Raw genomic sequence first — 22,780 nt, 5'->3', positions numbered from 1 at the left:
AAGTCCTTTACATCCTTGGTTAGATTTTATTCCTAGATATTTGATTCTTTTAGCTGCTATTGTGAATGGAATTTTTTTTTATTGATTTCTTCTAGTTGTTCATTGCTTATATATAGAAACAGTACTGATTTTGGTGTGTTGATCTTGAACCCCACCACTTAGCAGAATTCATTTATTAGTTCAAGTAGCTTTGTTGTGGATTTCTCAGGATTCTCTGCAAATACTAACATATCATCTGCAAATAAGGAAAGTTTTACTTCTTCCTTTCCAACTTGGATTTCTTTTATTTCTTTCCTTGCCTAATTGCTCTGGCCAGAACCTCAGTATATCTTGAATTACAGTGGTGACACTGTTCCTGATCCTTGTTTTGTTCTAGATCTTAAAGGAAAAGCTTTCAATCTTTTACCATCAAGACATATTTTTCATATATGTCCTGTATCATGTTGAGGACTTTCTTTCTATTCCTGGTGTTCTAAGTGTTTTTATCAAGAAGGGTGCTGGATTTTGTCATATGCCTTTTCTGCATCAGTTAAGATGATCATGTGTTTTCTTCCCTTCGTTCTGTTAATGTGCTATTACATTAATTGATTTTCTTAGGTTGAACCAACTTTGCATATACCAGGAATAAATCCCACTTGATCATGATATATAATTCTTTTTAATGTGCTGTTGGATTCAGTTGCTAGTACTTTGTGGAGTATTTTTGCATCTATATTCACAAGAAATATTGGTCTGTAGTTTTCTTTCTTGTGGTATCTTTATCCAGCTTTGGTATCAGGACAATGTTGCCCTCACAGAATGAGTTAGGGAGATTCCTTCCTCTTCAATTTTTTTTGAAGAGTTTGAACAGAGTTGGAGTTAAGTCTTCTTGGAATGTTTATAGAATTTCCCTGTGAAGCCATCTGGTCTTTTCTTTGTTGGGAGGTTTTTGATTACGGATTCAATCTATTTACTAGTAACTGGTTTGTTATTGTATTTCTTTTTGAGTCAATGTAGGTAGTTTGTGCATTTCTAAGAATTTTTCTATTTCATCCAGGTTATCTAATTTATTGGTGTACAGTTGTTCATAGTATCTTCTTATAGTACTTTTTATTTCAGTGGGGTTGGTAGTAATGTCCCACTTTTCATTTCTGATTTTACTTATTTGTATCCTCTTTTTCTCTGTCAGTCTAGCTAATGGTTTGTCAATTCTATTGATCTTTTCAAAGAACCAACTTTTGGTTTTGTTGATTCTATGTTTTTGCTGTTGTTGTTTTCTATTTCATTTACCTCTGCTCTAATCTTTGTTATTTCCTCCCTTTATGCTTGCTTTGGGATTAGTTTGCTTTCCTTTTTCTAGTTCTTGCAGTTTTGAGGTTAGGTCTCTGATTTGAAGTCTTTCTTCTTTTTTAATGTAAGCATTTAGAGCTATAAATTTCCCTCTCAGCCCTGCCTTTGCTGCATCCCATAAGTTTTGGTATGTTGTATTTTCATTTTCATTCACCCCAAGATATTTACTAGTTTTGCTTTTGATTTCCTCTTTAACCCATTGGTTGTTTAAGAGTATGTTGTTTAATTTCCACATATTTGTGAATTTTCCATTTCTCCCTCTTTTATTGATTTTTAACTTCAATGGGTTGTGGTTGGAGAATATATATTGCATGAGTTCAGTATTTTTTAATTTACTGAGCCTTGTTTTGTGACCCAACATATGGTCTATCTTTGAGAATGATCCATGTGCACTTGAGAAGAATGTGTATTCTGTTTTTGTTGGGCGAAGTGTTCAATATATGTTGGTTAGGTCTAGTTGGTTTAGAGTATCATTCAAATCTTGTATTTCCTTATTGATCTCTGACTTAGATGTTCTATCCATTATTGAAAGTGGTGTATTAAACTCTCCTACTACTAATGTAGAACCATCAATTTCCCTTTCAAGTCTGTCAGTGTTTGCTTATATATTTAATATACTTTATATAATTTATATAATTTATATAATATATATTTAATAACTGTTAGGTGCCATCTATATTTATAATTGTCACATCTTCCTGTTGAATTGTTCCCTTTATCAGTATGTAATGACCATCTTTGTCCCTTATAACTGTTTTTGACATAAAGTCTATTTTATCCAATATTAGTATAGCCACCCCAGCTATCTCTCAGTTACTATTTGCATAGGTATATTTGTTTCCTTCCTTTTACTGTCAACCTACCTATTTCATTGACTTTAAGGTGAGACTCCTGTAGACAGCTTATAGTTGGGTCATGCTTTTTTATCTATCTGCAAATCTCTGCCTTTTGATTGGAGAGTTTAATCCATTTACATTTAAAGTCACTACTGATAATACAGGTATTTCTTCTACCATTTTGCTATTTAGCCTTTGTAAGTCTTCTACCTTTTTTTGTCCCTCACTTCTTATAGATATTTGCTTTCTATATTGAGTGCCTTCTTATTTTTATCTGTATATATTTTTCATCTGTTTTCCTTGTGGTTACCACAGGGTTAAAATTTAACATCTTAAACAAAGAACAATTATATTTGGCTTGATACTAACTTAAGCTCAATAGCATGCAAATATACTTTTCCTATACCCCTTTGAACTCCATCACCTTTTTGTACTTGTTACCTCTTATATCTTTGTATAGTGTATGCCCCAAAACATAGATCTATCATTACTTCTCATGCACTTGCATTTTAGCACCTGTAGGAAGAAGTGGAGTTACATACCAAACAATACAATGCAATACAATAATATTGGCATTTATGATTATCCAAATGGTTGCTTTTATCACAGGTCTTTATTTCTTTATGCTGCTTCGAACCACTGTCTAGTGCCCTTTCATTTCATTCTGAGGATCTCCCTTTAGCATTGCTTGTAGGGCAGGTCTAGTGGTAATGAACTCCCTTTGCTTTTGTTTATCTGAGAATGTCTTAATCTCTCCCTCATTTTTGAAAGATCATCTCACTGGACACAACATTCTTGGCTGGCAGTTGTTTTCCTTCAGCACTTTAAGTATTTCAACACACTGCCTTCTTGCCTCCGTGGTTTCTGATGAGAAACCAGCACTCAATCTTATTGAGATTGCCTTGTATGTAACATAGTGCTTTTCTCTTGCAGCTTTCAGAACTCTTTCCTTGTCTTTTGTATTTGATAGTGGTGTATTTTTCTTCATGTTTATGCTGTTTGGTGTTCTTTGATCTTCTTGGATGTGCATTTTCACACCTTTTGCTAAGGTTGTGAAGTTCTCTGTCATTATTTCTTTGACATTCATTCTGCCCCTTTCTCTTTCTTCTCCTTCTGGAATTCTCATAATGCATATACTGGTGCACTTGATGGTGTTCCAGAGGTGTCTCAGGCTATTTTTCTTTTTAATAATTCTTTTTTCTTTCTGCTCCTCAGCCTGACTCATTTCAAGTGTCTTGTTTTTTATTTCACTGATTCTTTCTTCTGCCAGCTCCAAACTGCTCTTCATTTCAGTTATTATGATCTTCAAGTTCAGTATTTCTGTTTGGCTCCTTTTAAAAATTTCTATCTCCTTATGAAGACTCTTATATTACTCATTCATTGTTTTCCTGATAACCTTTAGTTCTTTCTTTGTATTTTCCTTCATATTCTTGAACATTTTTTTCCTTGAACATTTTCTTTTTCCTTGAACATTTTTAAAACCATTTTTTTTAAAAGCTTTGTTTCATACATCCACATTCTTGTATTCTTCATTGGTGTTTTCCAGATTTTTATCCTTTTCCTTGGGATGTGCCATTTCTCTGTTTGTCTTGTACTCTGTTGCACACTGTGTGTTTTAATATTTTAAAATGTAAACTCTGGGGTGAGTTCCCCAAGATGCCTGTTTCTTGATTTTGTAACCAGCTGGTAAAAATACAGATATTTCCTTGAGCCTCAGCCCTCCTATTAGGAAGGTCTGCCCAAGGTGAATGCACTGTGCAGGGTTTTCCCTGTTTTTTTGGGCCTCTGGCTTGTCCTGGCCTTTTGCTTGTTAGTTGCTTTGGAGTTCTCCTATTTACAAGATTTTCATTTTCCTCTCTTATCCCAGGACCTCCTTCTCCTGGGTGTTTGATGCTAGCAGGCCTTTGCCCCAGACTGCTTGCTTCTATAGTTTCTTACACTCCTTTCATTGTCTCAAGCTTATTTTGCCTGGAGGACACATTCTGGGAAGAGGGACACACTGGGAGAGGGCTTTCCCAAGTCAGTTTTTCCCAGCCAAAACAGGTCAGGGACCCACAAAGGGGGCAGATACCTACTCCTAGGTGTCTTAAGGAGGGGATCAGGAAGGGGGCCAGGAGATTCTCTGACGGCTCCCCAAAGCTGAGCTTTCCTGACCTGCCCAGCAAATGCAGCCCTTCAACTAACTATCCCCCAGATCCCTGAAAAAGTACAGATTCTTTGAGTCTCCACCATTGCCACCCCTGTCTGGGAAGGGTTGCAACAACAGCTGCCACTGCTTTTGTCCAGGGCAGTGAAACAATGGTTACCAACACCTTTGCCCATGGCAGGTTGAGACAATAGCTGCCCTCAGAGCTAGACCTTATAGGGGTGTTCTGAGGCACCTTATTTAAGTTCTTCAGCAACTATACACTTGATCAAAACAATAAAACTGTTGGTTAGTGACTGCAGAGGTGTATTCCCCTCACTGTTAGCTCACCAGCTTCTGAGTTCCCTCTTTTGGTTACTACTTCAGGGTTGAACTTCAGACCACCAATGGATATTACACTACAAAGAGACTGATAGACTGCTGAAACCACTGTGAGCTGGGATCTATAAATTTGATGGTGTGTATGGTATTCCTGCTGTAACAGTTATGCATACTAAATCTCCATTTGTTTAAGTAACTGGGATTAAGCAATCAGCACTTTTCCTTTTGTGCTAACGAAACTAAAAGATGAAAAGTGAACCCACATGGACTAAAGGGAAGAGAATAAGTCAAGCTATATGATCTAGTACTAATAAAAATTCCTCAAGAAGAGACAGTGAACCCACATGTTCCATAGGCTTGAGAAACATGGCCAAAACCATTTTTCATGTTCCTCCTAAAAATCACCCTTCTCCTCTATCTCTTGCCATCTCTCTATGACTGAACCATCTTCCCAACTGCATCCAGTCAGCCATCATGTCATGCCATTTCTCAGTCCTATTTAGGTTTCCCAACCTGAGTTCTTGGCCAGATGTAGGATTTGAAAAAGGACATTTAGCATGTGAGACAAGTTGAAAGATGGACTAGATTACCTTGGAGGGGACAGGTGGAATCAGAAGGCATGTGGTAATGAATTCTGCTTTTCAAACAGTACTAGGTGGTGAGCTAATCATTTCTAGCCCATATGGGTGGACCATATATGTCTGCAGGGGATCCAAACTACACCTGTCACTCCAGAGAGACAAGAACTGACTGAAGTACTTTTCAAAACAGTTTCTTCACATACCAAAGGGTGTCAAAAAGTCACTTTGGGGATTTGTAATTGCTGTAAGAATTGGCTGGCTGCTGAGAGGCCAGTAGTGAGAACTGCAGGGTGTCATGTTAGATATGGAGCCATCAAAGTCCCTAGGGACTCTGCAATTCTGAACAGCCAGTTTTTTGTAGCTGAGCTGTACCTATAGGACTTGAATACAGGTTTTTCCAGTCTCTGCCACCCTCTTCTGCCCTGAATAGAGCAGACACCAGAACATGTGATCCTGAGGAGTGTGAAGGTCAAAGCCAGCATGCTGAGTTTCTAAACTGAACCACTGGGTAAAGAGATAAATTGGTAAATGGAAGGTCAGAGAATGGGAAAATGGATCAAGGAATCAGCTTCCAACTGCCATCTTCAAAATGTCTGTCTCAGCTCCAGCTAGCTGTGAGCTCCTTCTGTCTGAGCTTATATAGTGCTCCAGTAAACTAAACAAGGCCCAAAGTAAAAACTGCAATGAGGCAGAGTTACTCTGGATGAATTCTGAAGACAAAGTATAAATGCCTCCCAATGTTCTCTTATATGGGCAAGCCAAGGTCATTTAAGTGGTTAGGACAGGGAGGAGGAATAGGAAGAAGGGGTAGATCATGCCTGATAAATCTTCACTTTTCACTGTGGAGTAACAGGCTAAGTTCATCTGCTGAGACAAAGAGACTAAGATGGGTAAGGGGCTCCACAGAACTGTTCAGGTCTGAAAGCTTCTGTGGGTATGGAGAGGGAGTGGACCAGGAACACACAAGTATTGCCCAAGAGCTCTAGGGCCCAATTAAGCTGGAGACCACACATTATTATACTTGGATATGTGAGTTTCTTCAGTGTTGCTAAGCAGTTTCAGAGTAGAGGAAGCAGACTGCAGGAGTGCTGTAGGCATTAACATTAACAGAACAGGTATAGTGGTTATACAAGAAGGCAACAGAGTGAGGGAGAAGCAGGTGAATCCTTCATTGTGTAGGTTGGTCTAGGTTGGAGAAGAAATGAAGGTAAGTCAGGAGAGTGGGAAAGACTGGGCGAAGAGACATCAAGGGCACTGGAAGTCCTGAAAAGCAAGTTTAGTGAGGGAAATGGAAGGTGGAAACAGTTAGGATAGTGAGTTACTACATTCAGAGGTTGAAGAGTTTCAGATTTCAGATGCAGAGTGGTTCTGGATGAGAATAAAATGAGTGTAAGTGGACAATACAGAAACTGAAAAAGCCTTTGAGGCTGGAGTGCTGAGTGGGCTGTCCACATGCACACTGAAGCAATGTACCCCAGCAGGCGGAGCTTGGAATGGAGAGAGAAGACTGTAAGACAGTGTTCTAGTTTGCCAATGCTGCCGGAATGCAAACCACCAGAAATGGATTGGCTTTTATAAAAGGGGGTTTATTTGGTTACGCAGTGTCTTAGTTTGCTAATGCTGCAGAATGAAAAACACCAGAGATGGATAGGCTTTTATAAAACGGGGGTTTATTTCACTACATGGTCACAGTCTTAAGGCCACAAAGCATCCAAGGCAACAGCTCAGCAACTGGGCACCTTCACCGGAGGATGGCCAATGGCATCCGGAAAACCTCTGTTAGCTAGGAAGGCAGCTGATGTCTGCTCCAAAGCTCCGGCCTCAAAACGGCTTTCTCCCAGGATGTTCCTCTCTAGCAAGCTTGTGCCTCTTCAAAACATCACTCCCAGCTGCATTCAGTTAGTTTCCTCTCTCTGAGTCAGCTCATTTATATAGCTCCACCCATCAAGGCCCACCCCGAATGGGCGGGGCCATGCCTCCATGGGAACATCTGATCAAAATCATCTCCCACAGCTGGGTGGGGCACATTCCAAGCAAATCCAACCAGCACCAAAAACGTCTGTCCCACAAGACCACAAAGATAATGGCATTTGTGGGACACAATACATTCCGACCGGCACACGCAGTTACAGTCTTAAGGCCATAAAGTGTCCAAGGTAAGTCATCAAACAATTGGGTACCTTCACTGGAGGATGGTCAATGGTGTCTGGAAAACTCTGTTAGCTGGGAAGGCACATGGCTGGCATCTGCTTGCTCCTAGGTTGCATTTCAAAATGGCTTTCTCCAAAATGTCTGCATCAGCTTCCAACCACCATCTTCAAAATGTCTGTCTCAGCTCCAGCTAGCTGTGAGCTTCTTCTGTCTGAGCTTATGTAGTGCTCCAGTAAACTAAAAAAGGCCCAAGCTGAATGGGCGGGGCCACACCTCCATGGAAATTATCCAATCAGAGTTATCATCTACAGTCGGGTGGGTCACATGTCCATGGACACTGAACCAATAGGTTCCAACCCAGTCCACACTAATATGTCTGCCCCCACAAGAATGCATTAAAGAATATGGCTTTTTCTGGGAGACATAAATATACAAACCAGCACAGACAGGATGTCAGTAGACATAGAAGGCTGCCTGCTAAAACCCAACAGAAGCTCCTTACCATCTTTAGGTTAAAATCTAAGTCCTCTGCAAGGCATGAAGGCCTTTCATAACCTGGCCCTTCTTACCTTCTCAGCTCATCTCTGCTCAGCCCCAGCCCACCTGGGTTCTAGTCACACTGACCTTGTCTGTGGCTTGGGAGCAGACAGCTCTCAGCCTTGGGAGCAGACAGCTCTCAGCCTTCAAGCCTCATTCCATTCTTCTTGTCTGCCATTCCACTCTTCTCCCAATTCCCCCCTTTCCCTTACTGGTGGCTTCAAATGGAGCTAAAAAGAACTTTCACCTTGACAAGTACTCCTAATAAACTAAAGACTCTCTGGGCAACAGTCTCCTAAAGGGTCAGGAAAATTTCTTCCTATACTCAGAATGAATTTCAGGCTGCTCATTCTCAATCGCATTTCAGGATTTGAGCTTTCTAAGTTCAATTCAGGCAGCATCAGAGAGTTGTATTAATCACTTGCCAAGGTGATGAAACTGCTGCAGGTGGCAATGAGGGGACTATCTCCAAAACACTCTTGGTGTTTTGGCATACCCTTGTCCACTGCCATTTCTCTGCCAGACTTCCAATTTCAATGCTTAGTGCAGATATATGCTTTTTGTACTGATTTCTTTTACTATTCTTGATGTTCCCCTGCAGCCACTCTTGAACTTAGTGCTTTATTTAAAAATTGGTAAATAAAATATGAGTCTGGTTTTAAGTTTAAAAGCATGAGGTGATTCAATAAATAGATGAGTGGATGGATGCTAATCAGTTATACTTGATTCATCACTTTCCAACTGATACTTGGATCTGAGACTCTGGCAGTAAACTTTAAGGAACCAGAGCTCTGATTTCTGTCCTTGGCCTGAGAAAAATTCACCTCTTTAACTCATTTTTTTTCCCTTCATAAAAATTATATAGGGGTGGGGAGATACTTTAGGGGACTGGAACAGCTCCATTCCAAGGCGCTACCCTTGTGTGTTTGTTCATCTTCCCAAACCATTGCCTCCAAGTGCCCCCTAGGAATATAGACATCATCATCATATAATTACTCTTATGGTCAGTCTCTCTTTTTTTTTTAATTATTATTATTATTATTTTTTTACAACTAAGTAAGCTGAAACTCTTAGTAGCAGAAAAAAAAAAGTATGATTCCATTTTTCCTTAAACTAAATGCCCCCTTCCTTATTAAAGTTCTCCTCATTCACTGTGAAATTGAAAACACAGCCTTTTCCTGATGACCAGATGGCCCAGGAAACTTAATCATTTCAAGCTCTCCACACTTCCTCTCCACTAACATCCACAGTTGGAAAGTCAAGAGGCAAATTTCTCATTCCTCCCAGATGCCAACCCCAACCACTTAAGCACCCCAATTACTTGTACAAAAACCAGATATGGATTGAGCAATGAAGTTAGGAGAAAGAAAATATTTCTTTTAAGCTATAAAATAAACAAGAAACTTTCCAGAAGAGGGACAAAGTAAATGAATAAATTACCAAGGCAAATTTATTATACTTTCCAAACCTGCTTCTTCCACCTGAAAAATGGGTATCTTAAGCTTGCCAGTATATGAAAAAATTTAAGGAAAGAAATTCACATTGGTAATGTACTTCCCAGCACAGATAAATTACACAAAGAGGAAATCAATCCTACAATTTGGTCTCTTGTATCATCAGGAAACCAACCCCCCTTCCTTGAACCATTGTTGGAGATAGTAACTAATGCTCTTATTTACATGGGAACTAAGAATTCCTTCATTTATCGCTTAAAATAGTATTTTAGGGCTCTTAGGAATTGTCAAGGAAAATAAGTTTGCAACAGGGATTTTTATTAGTGGAGTTGTGAAGCAAAAAAAAAACTGAAGTGGCAGAACCTACTTTGCACTTGAAAAACAAGCAAGTTACATATACATTTGTTTCTAAAAGCATTCTAAAAAGCATGCAGTAAAGCCATCATTCAGAAATAAAAGTTTAGGTTCCAGCCTAAATGCTTAGATAGCATATTTCCCCATCCTTTCAATACTACATTTGATAAAAAGTAACTTGACTAAATATCTACTGTGTGCTTTTCTTTACTAATAGGAGTGGTTATTACAAATTTTCACTTTTGATAATTCATTGTAAACTATAATTAATCAGAAGCTTTAGACAGACACAAAAACCTGTTTATATGAAAATTCCTCCCTAGAAAGGATTAAAGGAGATCTCCTTGATTCAAAGAAAAAGTTACTTAGTAATTCAAGATAGTAAAAGCTTTTCCCCATAATCATAAAAAGACATATAAACTAATAAAAGGTTTTAATATTTGTTTATTGGTGATTTTATGTACAATATTTACAAACAATGGTTAGTACAGAAGGAGGCTGAACTATGTAAATTGATTCAAGCAACAGTCTAAGTGGTAAATAAGAGTAAGGAGATAGGTTCAGAATAATAATATCCCCCTCACAAAACACATCCAGCCTGGAATTTAAACTAGAGGGTCACATAATATTTATTTTAAAACTTTGTAGTCAGTAAAAACAACATCTCCTTAATGCAAAAGAGGAAAGCAACACCCAATATTCCCTAGAAATTCTTCAGCAAGGGAAAGACTGTGTAATAGAAAGGAACTACAGATTTTAATTCTTAAACTCTAAGCAATCACAGGAAGTATTTAGATTCTTTTCTCCCCTCTTGTAGGAAAATAAAACAATTTCTGGGCCACAGGAAATAACCCAAGCGTTAGAAAATCCTTGTGGTATGAGATGAGAAACTTCAAGTGGATTTCTGAGTCCCATAAATGATGTAAAGGATAATAGATGTTCAAAGACTCAGGTACTCCAACAAGAAGTAATTGATTTGTTCTGGTAAGAGTGACAGCTCCATTGAGTCTCATGAAAACAGGACAGTGCTGACTCACACAACACTACAGTTGATAAGCCTAAACACAACAAGCCCCAGGCCTCATTTTGGCAAAAAGAGCTACTGCAAGAAGAGTAATAATAAGAAGGCTGAAGAAAGGAGGGATGAGAGGTGGGAAACAAGAAAAAGTGAATGGGACTATTCTGTTTTAGAATGCCAGCCCATACCACTAAAAATTAGAAATATAAGCATGTCAATAATTGCTGGGACAACTTAAGAAAAATGACTCTGGATACAATACTATAAATATGCAAAAATTCATATAATAATATAATTGGGTAGAAGAAAAAGTTTATAGCATTTTCATTAAATTTAATTGTAGATGTCAAGAGAATAAATCCTACAATATACACTTTCCACCTTAAAAGTACCTTTTCTTGGAATATCCAGTTGGAGGTACTTAGGGCTCATTAGTAGGCAAAAGTGTTTTATAATCTCAACAGACTTATCATTTAACTCCTTCTCAGGAAGAAAGATCAAAAAGTAGTTTGTGTAGAAAAATCAGGAAGAATTTCAGATTTTGTAGAGATTTCTCCCTCTGTGCTAATACAAAAAGAGATTCCTCAAAACCTTCTGAAAACCATCTGTGTCGTGACATTTCATGACCCCATCTTGAATTTAACAGGTCAAAAATAGGAGAGAATAAACTGTACTTAGTAGATTAGAAATGTAGTTTTACATGATTTTTTAGGTTTTTTGATTTTGGCAACAATAATTAGGCAAAATGAACATATGATCATTTACAATGTCAAAATTCATATTTCACTTCCAAATGCCTGAACATCTGTGATCTCACTGCCACCACTCTTTTCCAAGCCCTTGTTCCTTCATGGCTGTTTTCTTGTGGTGGTTTTCTAGCTGGTTTCCATGCTTTCCCTGGTTTTGTTACTGACTGCTCCATCCCTACCCCTACTGCCACATTTCCTAAATATGGCTGATTGAATCTTTTAAAAATACTCCTTCCCTAAGTCACTCCCAGAGTCAAGAACTCATGAGTGCCAATTTCTTGATAATCTTCCAAAGATAGCTGGTACTATGAGTGTTTTAATGTAAATTATAGCATTTCACACACTTTTTTTTTCTTTTATAAATATAACCCAATATTCATTTCATTTCAGAACAGAACTATACTCCATTGTTTGGATATTCTGTAATTTATTTTACAAAGCTCCGTGGAAGGGAAATGGCTGGTCGCATAGAAGGGGGAGGCACATTTTTTCTCCAAATTACATTATTAAAAATAATTATATTTTTAAGTTTATATACACAAACAAATACATGCAACAGAGTGAAGAAACAAAATAACATCTGTGACCCCTCCAACTCAAGTTAAAAAACAGAAATTTCTCAATATCGCATCTACCCTTTTGTTCCTTTCCTGCCCCAAACCTGTCTCTCACATCCTAGAAGTAACCCTTACCTGATTTTAATGTTTATCATTCTCTTATGTTTTAAAGAAAATTTTATCAAATATATATGTATGGCTAAATCATATATTAGATGGTTTTGGTTTTGAGATTTATAAAATAGCATACTGAAAACTGTCTTCTGTAATTTGCCATTTTCACCCATTATGTATCTAAGAATTCATCCATTTTTTAAAAGTAGTGGTAGTTCATTCCTTATCACTGCTGTGTAATAGTATGGTGTGATTATACTACAATTTATCCATTATTCAGTCATCAGACATTTGGGTTATTTGCTACTATGAACGGTGCTGTTATGAACAATCTTACATGTGTCTTCTAGGAATTCTAGGAAATAACCTAGGAGTGGAACTGCTGGGTTAGTAAGTTATATAAGTGCAATATTATGACAAAATGTTCTCCAAAATGGTTGCTGCACCTGACCACTCCTAGCAATATCGAAGACACAACTCTTCCAACACTTTGTATTATCAGACGTTTACACTTTTGCAATCTAGTGAGTGTAAAATGGCATCTCATTGGTTTTGATTTACATTTTCCTGATTGGTTTTGATTTACATTTTCCTGATTGGTTTTGATTTACATTTTCCTGATTACTACTAGGACTGACCTTCTTTTCTTATGTTTATTGGCAATTAATGTTTTCATTTTTACGTTAATGCCTGTTTCTGTTACTGAGTATTCAATTAAATCTTTATTTCCTTATTGATTTGTGGGAGTTCTTTATTCAGAATAACTAGTTTTTTGTTGGTTATAGGTGCTAAAGTATGTTCTTTCTGTTTGTGGCTTATCTCCTCTCTTTCTGTATGATCTTTTCCAATGAAGAGACGTTAATTTTGAGTAGTCAAATTTATCAATCTTAAAGAGATTCTTCCCTCCTAAGTCCTATATTTTCTTCTAAATTTTATGATTTTTGCTTTTAAAATTGAAGTTTTTATGGCATTAGGGAGTGTTCCCTTTCTTCCATATGAATAACCAATCATCCCAGCACTGTTTCCCCAGTGATAGCAATATCCATTGTCATAAATCCAGGGTTCAGATATGCACACTCTTTCAGAGATCTCTATTTTGTTGCTTTTCTATTACTGTATGAATAATGAACTGCCTTAGTCACTTTAGCTTTATGGTAAGCCTTGACATCTGGTAGGGCAAACTGTCCACCTTATTATTCTTTAGGAATTGCTAAGCTATTCTTGAACATTTGCTCCTCATTTTAAAATCAGTTTTAAGTTCTATTAAGACTTTTCATGAAATATCTTTTTGTACCTTCTAAATTTAGTTTGCAAGGTATGTATTATAAATTTAAAATTTTTTTAAAAAACCTATGATTGCCCATCGTGTCAAAGTCAAACTGTACGTCATGTCATTCAAGACTCTGTAACCTCATCAGTCCTCTTTTTCCATCCTATTACCCATTACCTCCAAATAGGAAACTACATCTCTAAATAGGCTGTTTATCACATAGCTCTCCCAGGTATACCATATATTCCCATATAGCCCATAACCACCCCCTCATTTCTTTGCTCCTATTATTTCCTCTAAAATTATTTTCTCGTCAATCACCTATTCTTCAAACCTGATTCCAGATCTTATTTCTCCATCCTACTTCCCTAAAACTCCAGCTGTACTTAAAATCAGAGTTTGGTTCTTATTTGTTTTATAATCTACTTTATTTGTGATAGTTTGGTGTCCTCAAAGTATGAGCTTGCTTGGGGCAAGTATGAATAGGAGAAAGAGTTGAAGATTTTTTTTTTTTTTTTTGGTTGGTGCTCCTCAATGATAAAATGGATTTTAGACCATATTGCCAAACTTCAGTCCAATCACCTAGTTCTGATATGTTGGGTTTCTCTTGCACTTAATCAAGATGAGTAACTAAGGTAGTGAATTACAAGAGAAAAGCCAGTGTTTACTGGAAATTATTTGCAAGGGACTTTTGCAACACAATTCCAAAATACCTTGATCTGCAGAGACAGCCTAATAACATGTTCTCTTGGTGGCTTACAATGCAGCTGTATCATTCTCCATCCGAAAAGATGATAAAGAAACAACTGTGTGAACTATAATTAATTCCATTAAGCATGGTGTGAGAAATAATGTTTAAACAACAGTTCAACAGTTGTTACAATGATATTTTTCAAAATGATTTTTTATGCTTGAAACAGAGATACTTGAAGATAATTTACTGTTCCTATCTTATTTCTCAGTTAAAATTATAAAAAATAAACATCATTGTTTGATATATTCCTAAAAGACAACTGATGCAACTGTAAAGGCCCAAACTAACCTGCAGTATAAAAAATTACCAAAGTCAAAGGGTATAAAAGAGTTGAAACAAAAAACTAACTATGGAACTTTAAAATATTTATAAAAGATTAAAAATAAGAATAAAGAGCAGGAAGGTAGTTTAAAAAAATCTTTGAATACCCAGCCATTTTTTGTTTTCTTTTTCATTGAAGGATATTCTTTCATATTAAACATCTTTTATCTATTAACCAAGTTATCTGTTGTTATAAACCTGATGTTTCCGGGGAAAAAGTCAGCTACTTTCAATTAATATGCTGAAAGTATGGCACACCACTAGTGATACTGGTCATTCAATTTCAGTGTATAACAAGATGCACAAAGCACTAATTCACTTTAAATTGAATGGGTTTAAATGTTATTTAAATAAGGTGTTCTTACTAGGAAAGTAGTCTATGACCAAGTTCTAATGTCACTGTACTCTGGAATCTTTAAGTTGAATGATTTAAAAATAGTTTTAAATGTGAAAACAATTTGCAGTCTCAGATCACAAATATAATGTGGCAAAATGAGAAAAGAAAGCAAATAATTGGATTGCACTCTAAGTTTCAATCTGAACTCCAAACATCAGTAGTCACTCAAACTGACTAGTAAAAGTGAAAATGCGTATCTAATTTTTCAATAAGGTATTGTTAGTTGGGATTTGAAAATAACCATATTTGGAAATTGCAAAATTTCAGGAATTTAAAAAGGGATAACTTCTTATAAAAATGCCACTCTGAAAAGTATACACCAATATCAGAAAGCAACACATTAATGCATCATGTTTTAAGGCTTTATTGAAGTATAATCAACACACGATAAACTGCACATATTTAAAGTGTAATTTGGTGAGTTTTGACCTATGTTTACACCCATGAAACCATTAGCATATTCAAGGTAATGGTCATTTCCATCACTTCCAAGTTTCTTCGAATCCTTTTTAATCCATCCCTCCCTCCACACCCTTTTGCTCCCAATATATGTCTCCATTACATGTATCAGTGGATCCCAATACAGGCATCCACTGATCTACTCTGTCAAATAGTTAAGTTGGCATTTTCTAGAATTGTATATATATGGAATTATACAGGTTGTATCCTGTTTTACCCACCTCTTTCATTCAGCATTAATAAGATTCATTTATGTTGTATCAATAATTCATTCCAAATACATCATTATATAATATTTCTATTATACATGACTCCAGAATGACGTTGACTAAAAGTGGTGAGAAGATATCATTGCCTTGCTCCCAATCTTAAGAGGAAGGCAGTCAATCTGTCATCATTAGGTATAATGTTAGGTGTGGGGTTTTTTAGGATGCTTTTTATCAAGTTGAAAAAGTTTTATTTCTACTTCACTGAGAATTTTTATCATAAATGACTAGTGAATTTTGTCATATGCTTTTTTCTGCATCTATTGAGATAAACATAGGGTTTTCCTTCTTTAGTCTGTTACTTTAGTCTGCTGTATACATTGACTGTTTTTTTTTAATTTAACAGTATTTTTATTTATCTCAAAATATCCAAAATACTGTCATTTCAATGTATAATCCATATACAAATTATTAATGTGGTGTTTTATTTTCTTGTTTGTTCTAAGTCTTTGATATTCAGTGAGTATTTTATACCTATATGTTAGTCAGGGTTCTCTAGGGACACAGAACTGATAGGAGATACCTGAAAATATTATGAGATTTTTATAAGAATTGTCTCATGTGACTGTAGAGGTGGGCAAGTACAAATTCCACAGGGAAGACCACAAGCTGAGAACTCCGATGAAGGTTTCATTGACTGATTTTTGAATGTTCAACCAAATTTGCATTCGCAGGATTATGCTCTCTTGGTCACAATGTATCATCCATTTTATATAATGCTGGATTCAAATTAAAATATTTTGATGAGGATTTTGTTTCTATGGTCATAAGGAATATTGATCTGTAGTTTTCTTGTACTCTGTATTGTTTATGTATCAGGGTGATGCTGGCTTCATAAAATGAGTTGGGAAGGGTTCCCTCCTCTTTTATTTTCTAGAAATTTGTGTAGAACTGGTATTATTTCTTCCTTACATGTTAGGTAGATTTTGTCAGTGGAGGGAGGGGCTGAAGTTTTCTTTGTTGGTCTTTAACTACAAATTACATTTCCTTAAGTGATTTAGGGTTATTCAGGTTATCTATTTCTTCTTAAGTGAGCTTTGGGAGTATCTTTCAAGGAATTTGTCCATTTCATCTGAGTTGTCAGTTTTATGGCCATAAAGTTAGTTACAATATTGCCTATTGTCCTTTTAATGTCTGTAGGATCTTAGTTATGTCCCTTTTTCATTCTTGAGATTGGTAATTTGTGTTGTCTTTCTCTTTCTTCTCTTAGTCAGCCTGACTAAAGGTATGTGAATTTTATTGATTTTTTTTTCAAAAACCAACTTTTCATTTCACTGATTTTCTCTATTGCTTTCTTTCTCAATTTCATTGATTTCTGTTCTTACCTTTATTATTTTCTTCTGTTTCCTTTGAGTTTAATGTGCTCTGCTATTTCTAGGTTCTTGATGTGGAGGATTACTTCACTGCTTTAAGATCTTTCTTCATTTCTCATATGAGCACTTAATGCTATAAATTTCCCTCTAGGCACTACTTTGGCTATGCTCCACAAACTCTGAAAAATGTGTTTTTATTTCCATTCAGTTCAAGTTATTTTATAATTTCCCTGATTCTTCCTCTTTGACCCATGAGTAATTTACAATTGTTTTGTTTTATTTCAAATATTTGGGGACTTTCCAGGTATTTTTCTATTACTGAAATCTATTTGTTATGGTCAGAGAACATACCTTATATGATTTCAGTTACTCTAAATATGTTAAAAGTATGTTTTATTGCTCGGAATATGGGCTATCTTGGTGAAATGCACTTTAAAACAATGTGTAACCTGTTGGTTCTGGTTGGAGTGGTCTATACATTGTTTTAGTGTTGTTCAGGTCTTCTATTCTTTACAGATTTTTGTTCTTGTTCCATAAAATACTGAGAGACGAGTGTGACAGTTTGTACATATTATGTCCCCCAGAAAAAAATCCTTTTTATATCCCCCAGAAAAAAATCCCCCAGAAAAAAATCCTTTTAATATCCAACCTCATGGGATATTGGGATTAGGTTGCTTCCATGGAGATGTGACACACCCAACTGTGAGTGACACCTTTGGTTAGGGTGTGACCTCTGATTGAATGTTTCCATGGAGGTATGGCCCCGCCCACTCAGTATGGGCCTTGATTAGTTTACTGGAGCCCTATAAAAGCTCAGACAGAAGGAGCTCATGGCTAGCTGCAGCTGAGACAGACATTTTGAACATGGCCATTGGAAGATGACACAGACATTTTGGAGAACAACTGAGAGTGACATTTTGAAGAAGAGCTGCAGCCTACAGAGGAACGACCTGGAAGAAAGCCATTCTGAAACCAGAACTCCAGTGCAGACACCAGCCATGTGCCTTCCCAGCTAACAGAGGTTTTCTGGATGCAATTGGCCATCCTCCAGTGAAGGTACCTGATTGTTGATGCCTTACCTTGGACACTTTATGGCCTTAAGACTGTAACTGTGTAACCAAATAAACCCCCTTTTAGAAAAGTCAATCCATTTCTGGTGTTTTGCATTCTGGCAGCATTAATAAACCAGAACAAGGAGTGTTGATGTTTCCAACTATAATTGTGGATTTGTCTATTTTTACACTTAGTTTTATCAATTTTTATTTCCTGTATTTTAAAGCTATTTTGTTAGGTGCATACACATTTGAGATTGTTATGTCTTCTTGCCTAAGTAACACCTTTATCATTACGTCCATTTTCATCCCCGGTAATGCTCTTTGTGTATGATATTCTTATAGCTTCTCCAGCTTTCTTTTAATTAATGTTTGCATCATATACCTCTTCCACATTTTTACTTTTAACTTATTTGTCTTTTTATATTTCTTTTAGATTTTTTTTAGATAGTATATAGTTAGGTCTTTCTTTTTTTTTTTTTTTTTTTTTGAGATTTCAGCGTTTTTATTTACCAAACAAAGGAATGTATTGACATGGAAAAAAATAGAGTTCTTTTAAGAATTTGTTGGTGAATTTGGTATTACCATCTGGAAGTAGGAAATATACATTGAACAGACAGACACAAATAGCAAGTTAGACACACAAAAAACAGAAACACAGAAATATAACATGACTAATTTGAATTATAATTTTTTCTGGTACTGCAACTGAGAAATTAAGAATTAACAAATGATTATGATTACTAAATCATTATACAGATATTTTTCTTTCTATATTGTAGAAGGGGCAGAAGTTAATTAATTACTTTTGAAATTACTGAAACTCAGCTAGTCTCACCCCTGTTTACAGTCATTCACCCTTGTCCATACATTCTGTTGTAATGGTTATTCTAGCCTGGTCTCAGCCCTGTGTGTACTTACTGTTGTCATGGCAACAACTCCATCCCCCTTTTTTTTTTAATCTTCATTTTATTGAGATATATTCACATACCACGCAGTCATACAAAACAAATCGTACTTTCGATTGTTTACAGTACCATTACATAGTGGTACATTCATCACCCAAATCAATCCCTGACACCTTCATTAGCACACACACAAAAATAACAAGAATAATAATTAGAGTGAAAAAGAGCAATTGAAGTAAAAAAGAACACTGGGTACCTTTGTCTGTTTGTTTCCTTCCCCTATTTTTCTACTCATCCATCCCTAAACTAGACAAAGTGGAGTGTGGTCCTTATGGCTTTCCCAATCCCATTGTCACCCCTCATAAGCTACATTTTTATACAACTGTCTTCGAGATTCATGGGTTCTGGGTTGTAGTTTGATAGTTTCAGGTATCCACCACCAGCTACCCCAATTCTTTAGAACCTAAAAAGGGTTGTCTAAAGTATGCGTAAGAGTGCCCACCAGAGTGATCTCTCGGCTCCTTTTGGAATCTCTCTGCCACTGAAGCTTATTTCATTTCCTTTCACATCCCCCTTTTGGTCAAGAAGACATTCTCCGTCCCACGATGCCAGGTCTACATTCCTCCCTGGGAGTCATATTCCACGTTGCCAGGGAGATTCACTCCCCTGGGTGTCTGATCCCACGTAGGGGGGAGGGCAGTGATTTCACCTTTCAAGTTGGCTTAGCTAGAGAGACAGGGCCACATCTGAGCAACAATGAGCAACAAAGAGGCATTCGGGAGGAGGCTCTTAGGCACAACCATAGGGAGGCCTAGCCTCTCCTTTGCAGCAACCGTCTTCCCAAGGGTAAAACCTGTGGTAGAGGGCTCAACCCATCAAACCACCAGTCTCCTATGTCTGTGGTCGTGTTAGCAACCATGGAGGTGGGGCAGGCGAATACCCCTGCATTCTCCACAGGCTCCTCAAGGGGGCACTACATCTTTTTTTTTTCCTTGTTTTTTTTTTTTTTTTTTTTTTTTTTGTTTTTTTATCCAAACCTGACAATCTCTGTCTTTTACTCAGTGTGCCAGTTTGAATGTATTATGTCCCCCAGAAAAAGCCATATTCTTTGATGCAGTCTTGTGGGGCAGACGTTTTGGTGTTGATTAGATTTGCACGGAAATGTGCCCCACCAAACTGTGGGTGATAACTCCGATGAGATGTTTCCATGGAGGCGTGGCCCACCCATTCCGGGTGGGCCTTGATCAATGGAGCTAAATGAGCTGACGGGCAGAGGGAACTGAGTGCAGCTGTGAGTGACATTTTGAAGAGGAGCTACAGCCAAGAGAGACACTTTGAAGAAAGCAGAGGAGCTGCAGATGAGAGACAGTTTGAAGATGGCCATTGAAAGCAGACTCTTGCTCTGGAGAAGCTAAGAGAGGACAAATACCCCAAGTGCAACTAAGAGTGACATTTTTGAGGAACTGCAGCCTAGAGAGGAACATCCTGAGAGAAAGCCATTTTGAAATGCAACCTAGGAGCAAGCAGACGCCAGCCACGTGCCTTCCCAGCTAACACAGGTTTTCCGCACACCATTGGCCATCCTCCAGTGAAGGTACCCGATTGCTGATGTGTTACCTTGGATACTTTTGGCCTTAAGACTGTAACTGTGTAACCACATAAACCACCCTTTTTTAAAAGCCAATCCATTCCTGGTGTTTTGCATTCCAGCAGCATTAGCAAACTAGAACACTCAGTATGTTTTTAACATTTACCTTTTTGTAATTTTCACTTTGTTTGAATTAAAATCCACCATTCTGCTAGTTGTTTTGTATTTGTTTCACCTGTTCCTTGTTCCTTTTTACCTCTATTTCGGCTTGTTTTTAGATTAAGTAATTTTTTATGATTCCATTTTATCTCCACTACTAGCTTATTATTTAATCTCATTTAAATATGTAAATACTTGTTTGACATCTATAATATATAGCTTTAATTAATCATAATTTACCTTCAAAAATATTATACCACTTCTTATATATACCTTACAACAGCATACTCCCAATATATCCTTCCCATTTTTTGTGCTTCTGTCATAATTTTACTCATAATGCTAAAAACCAACAATACATTGCTATTATTTTTGCTTTAGACAGTTATCTTTTTGTCTTTTTAAATGCAATTTTATTGAGATATATTCACACACAATACAATCTATCTAAACTATACAATCAATGGCTCACAACATCATCACATAGTTTTTTAATCACCACAATCAATTTTGGAGCATTTTCGTTACTCAGAAACAACCACCACCACCACCAAAACATCCCATACCCTTATTCTAGTTCATGAAAGAACTTTTTTACATTTTCACTGTTAATCACAGTCATCTTTCACCACAAGACTCACTGTGTTATACAACCCCATGTTTTAACCTTGAGTTTTCCTTCTAGTGACAAACATGACTTTAAATTTCTCCTTTGGACCACAATCACACACATAATTCAGTGCTCCTAATTACACTCACCATAATGTGCTATCACCTCTATCCATTTCCAAACATTTAAATTCAAGCTAGTTAAAAATTTTGTACATATTAAGCTTCTACTCTCCATACTCTAGCCTCCTTCTATCTCCTGCTAACCTATATTTTAGATGTTTTGTCTATGAGTTTACATATTATATTAGTTCATATTAGTGAGATCATACAATATTTGTCCTTTTGTGTCTGACTTATTTCATTCAACATGTCCTCAAGTTCCATCCATGTTGTTGCGTGCTTCAGGACTTCATTTCTTCTTACTAATGAATAATATTCCATTGTATGTATATACCACATTTTGTTTATCCATTCATCAGTTGATGGACACTTGGGTTGTTTCCATTTTTTGGCCATTGTGAATGCCACTATGAATAATTGTACAATGTCTGGTCATGTCCCTACTTTCAGTTCTTTGGGGTATATACCAAGAAGCGGGGTTGCCAGGCCTAACGCAATTCTATACTTAGCTTTCTGAGGAACCGCAAAATGTCTTCTACAGCAGCTGAACCATTTTACATTCACACCAGCATTGAATACGTGTTCCTATTTCTCCACATCCTCTCCAACACTTGTAGTTTTCTGTTTGTCTAATAGTGGCCTGTTCTAGTTTGCTAATGCTGCTAGAATGCAAAACACCAGAATTGGATTGGCTTTTATAAAAGGGGTTTATTTGGTTACACAGTTACAGTCGTAAGGCCATAAAATGTCCAAGGTAAGGCATCAACAACCAGGTACCTTCACTGGAGGATGGCCAATGGCAACCAGAAAACCTCTGTTAGCTGGGAAGGCAAGTGGCTGGCGTCTGCTCCAAAGTTCTGGTTTCAAAATGGCTTTCTCCCAGGATGTTCCTCTCTAGGCTGCAGTTCCTCAAAAATGTCACTCTTAGTTGCACTTGGGGTATTTGTCCTCTCTTAGCTTCTCCAGAGCAAGAGTCTGCTTTCAATATGGCTTTTGGGGGACATAACACATTCAAATCGGTACATTCCACTCCCTGGACCCTAAAATGACATTATCTTTCCATATACAAAATACATTCATCCCACAACAATATCACAGAAACTGAAATCATTCCAGTAACAATAGTTAAGTACAAGATCCCATCAAAATCAATTACAGGCGTGGTCAGTCCTAAGGCATAATTTTCCTTTAGCTTTGGATCTGTGAACTTAGAACAAGTTATGTGCTTCCAATATAGAAAGGAGGGACATTCATAGGATAAACATTCCTATTGCCATAAGGAGAAAGAGTAAGGAAAACAGGGTTAACAGGACCAAAACAGTTCCTAAAACCCGCAGGACCAACTCCATTAGATTTCAAAGTCTGAGAGTCATTAACAGAATGACGTTGCATCCTTGGGGCTTGAGAGAGCGAG

General features: G+C 37.0%; 1 protein-coding gene across 4 annotated transcripts in view; it reads right to left on the bottom strand.

Annotated features, from left to right (window-relative positions):
* Positions 1 to 22,780, bottom strand: part of NUBPL (nucleotide binding protein like) — a 626,527-nt gene that overhangs the window by 154,437 nt on the left and 449,310 nt on the right. For 3 of the 4 annotated variants that reach the window (XM_037834758.1, XM_037834760.1, XM_037834761.1), the window contains exon 11: positions 14,131 to 14,200. In XM_037834758.1, the coding sequence (XP_037690686.1) occupies positions 14,174 to 14,200 (27 nt within the window). In that variant the 3' untranslated portion in view covers positions 14,131 to 14,173. Of the gene's footprint in view, positions 1 to 13,871; positions 14,201 to 22,780 lie in introns of those variants that run through there. The other variant, XM_037834757.1, reaches the window with a different exon arrangement.

The sequence above is a fragment of the Choloepus didactylus genome, chromosome 4, assembly GCF_015220235.1.
Source record: "Choloepus didactylus isolate mChoDid1 chromosome 4, mChoDid1.pri, whole genome shotgun sequence".
NCBI classification, from domain to species: domain Eukaryota; kingdom Metazoa; phylum Chordata; class Mammalia; order Pilosa; family Megalonychidae; genus Choloepus; species Choloepus didactylus.
This window is presented reverse-complemented; position numbering and strand designations above follow the sequence as displayed.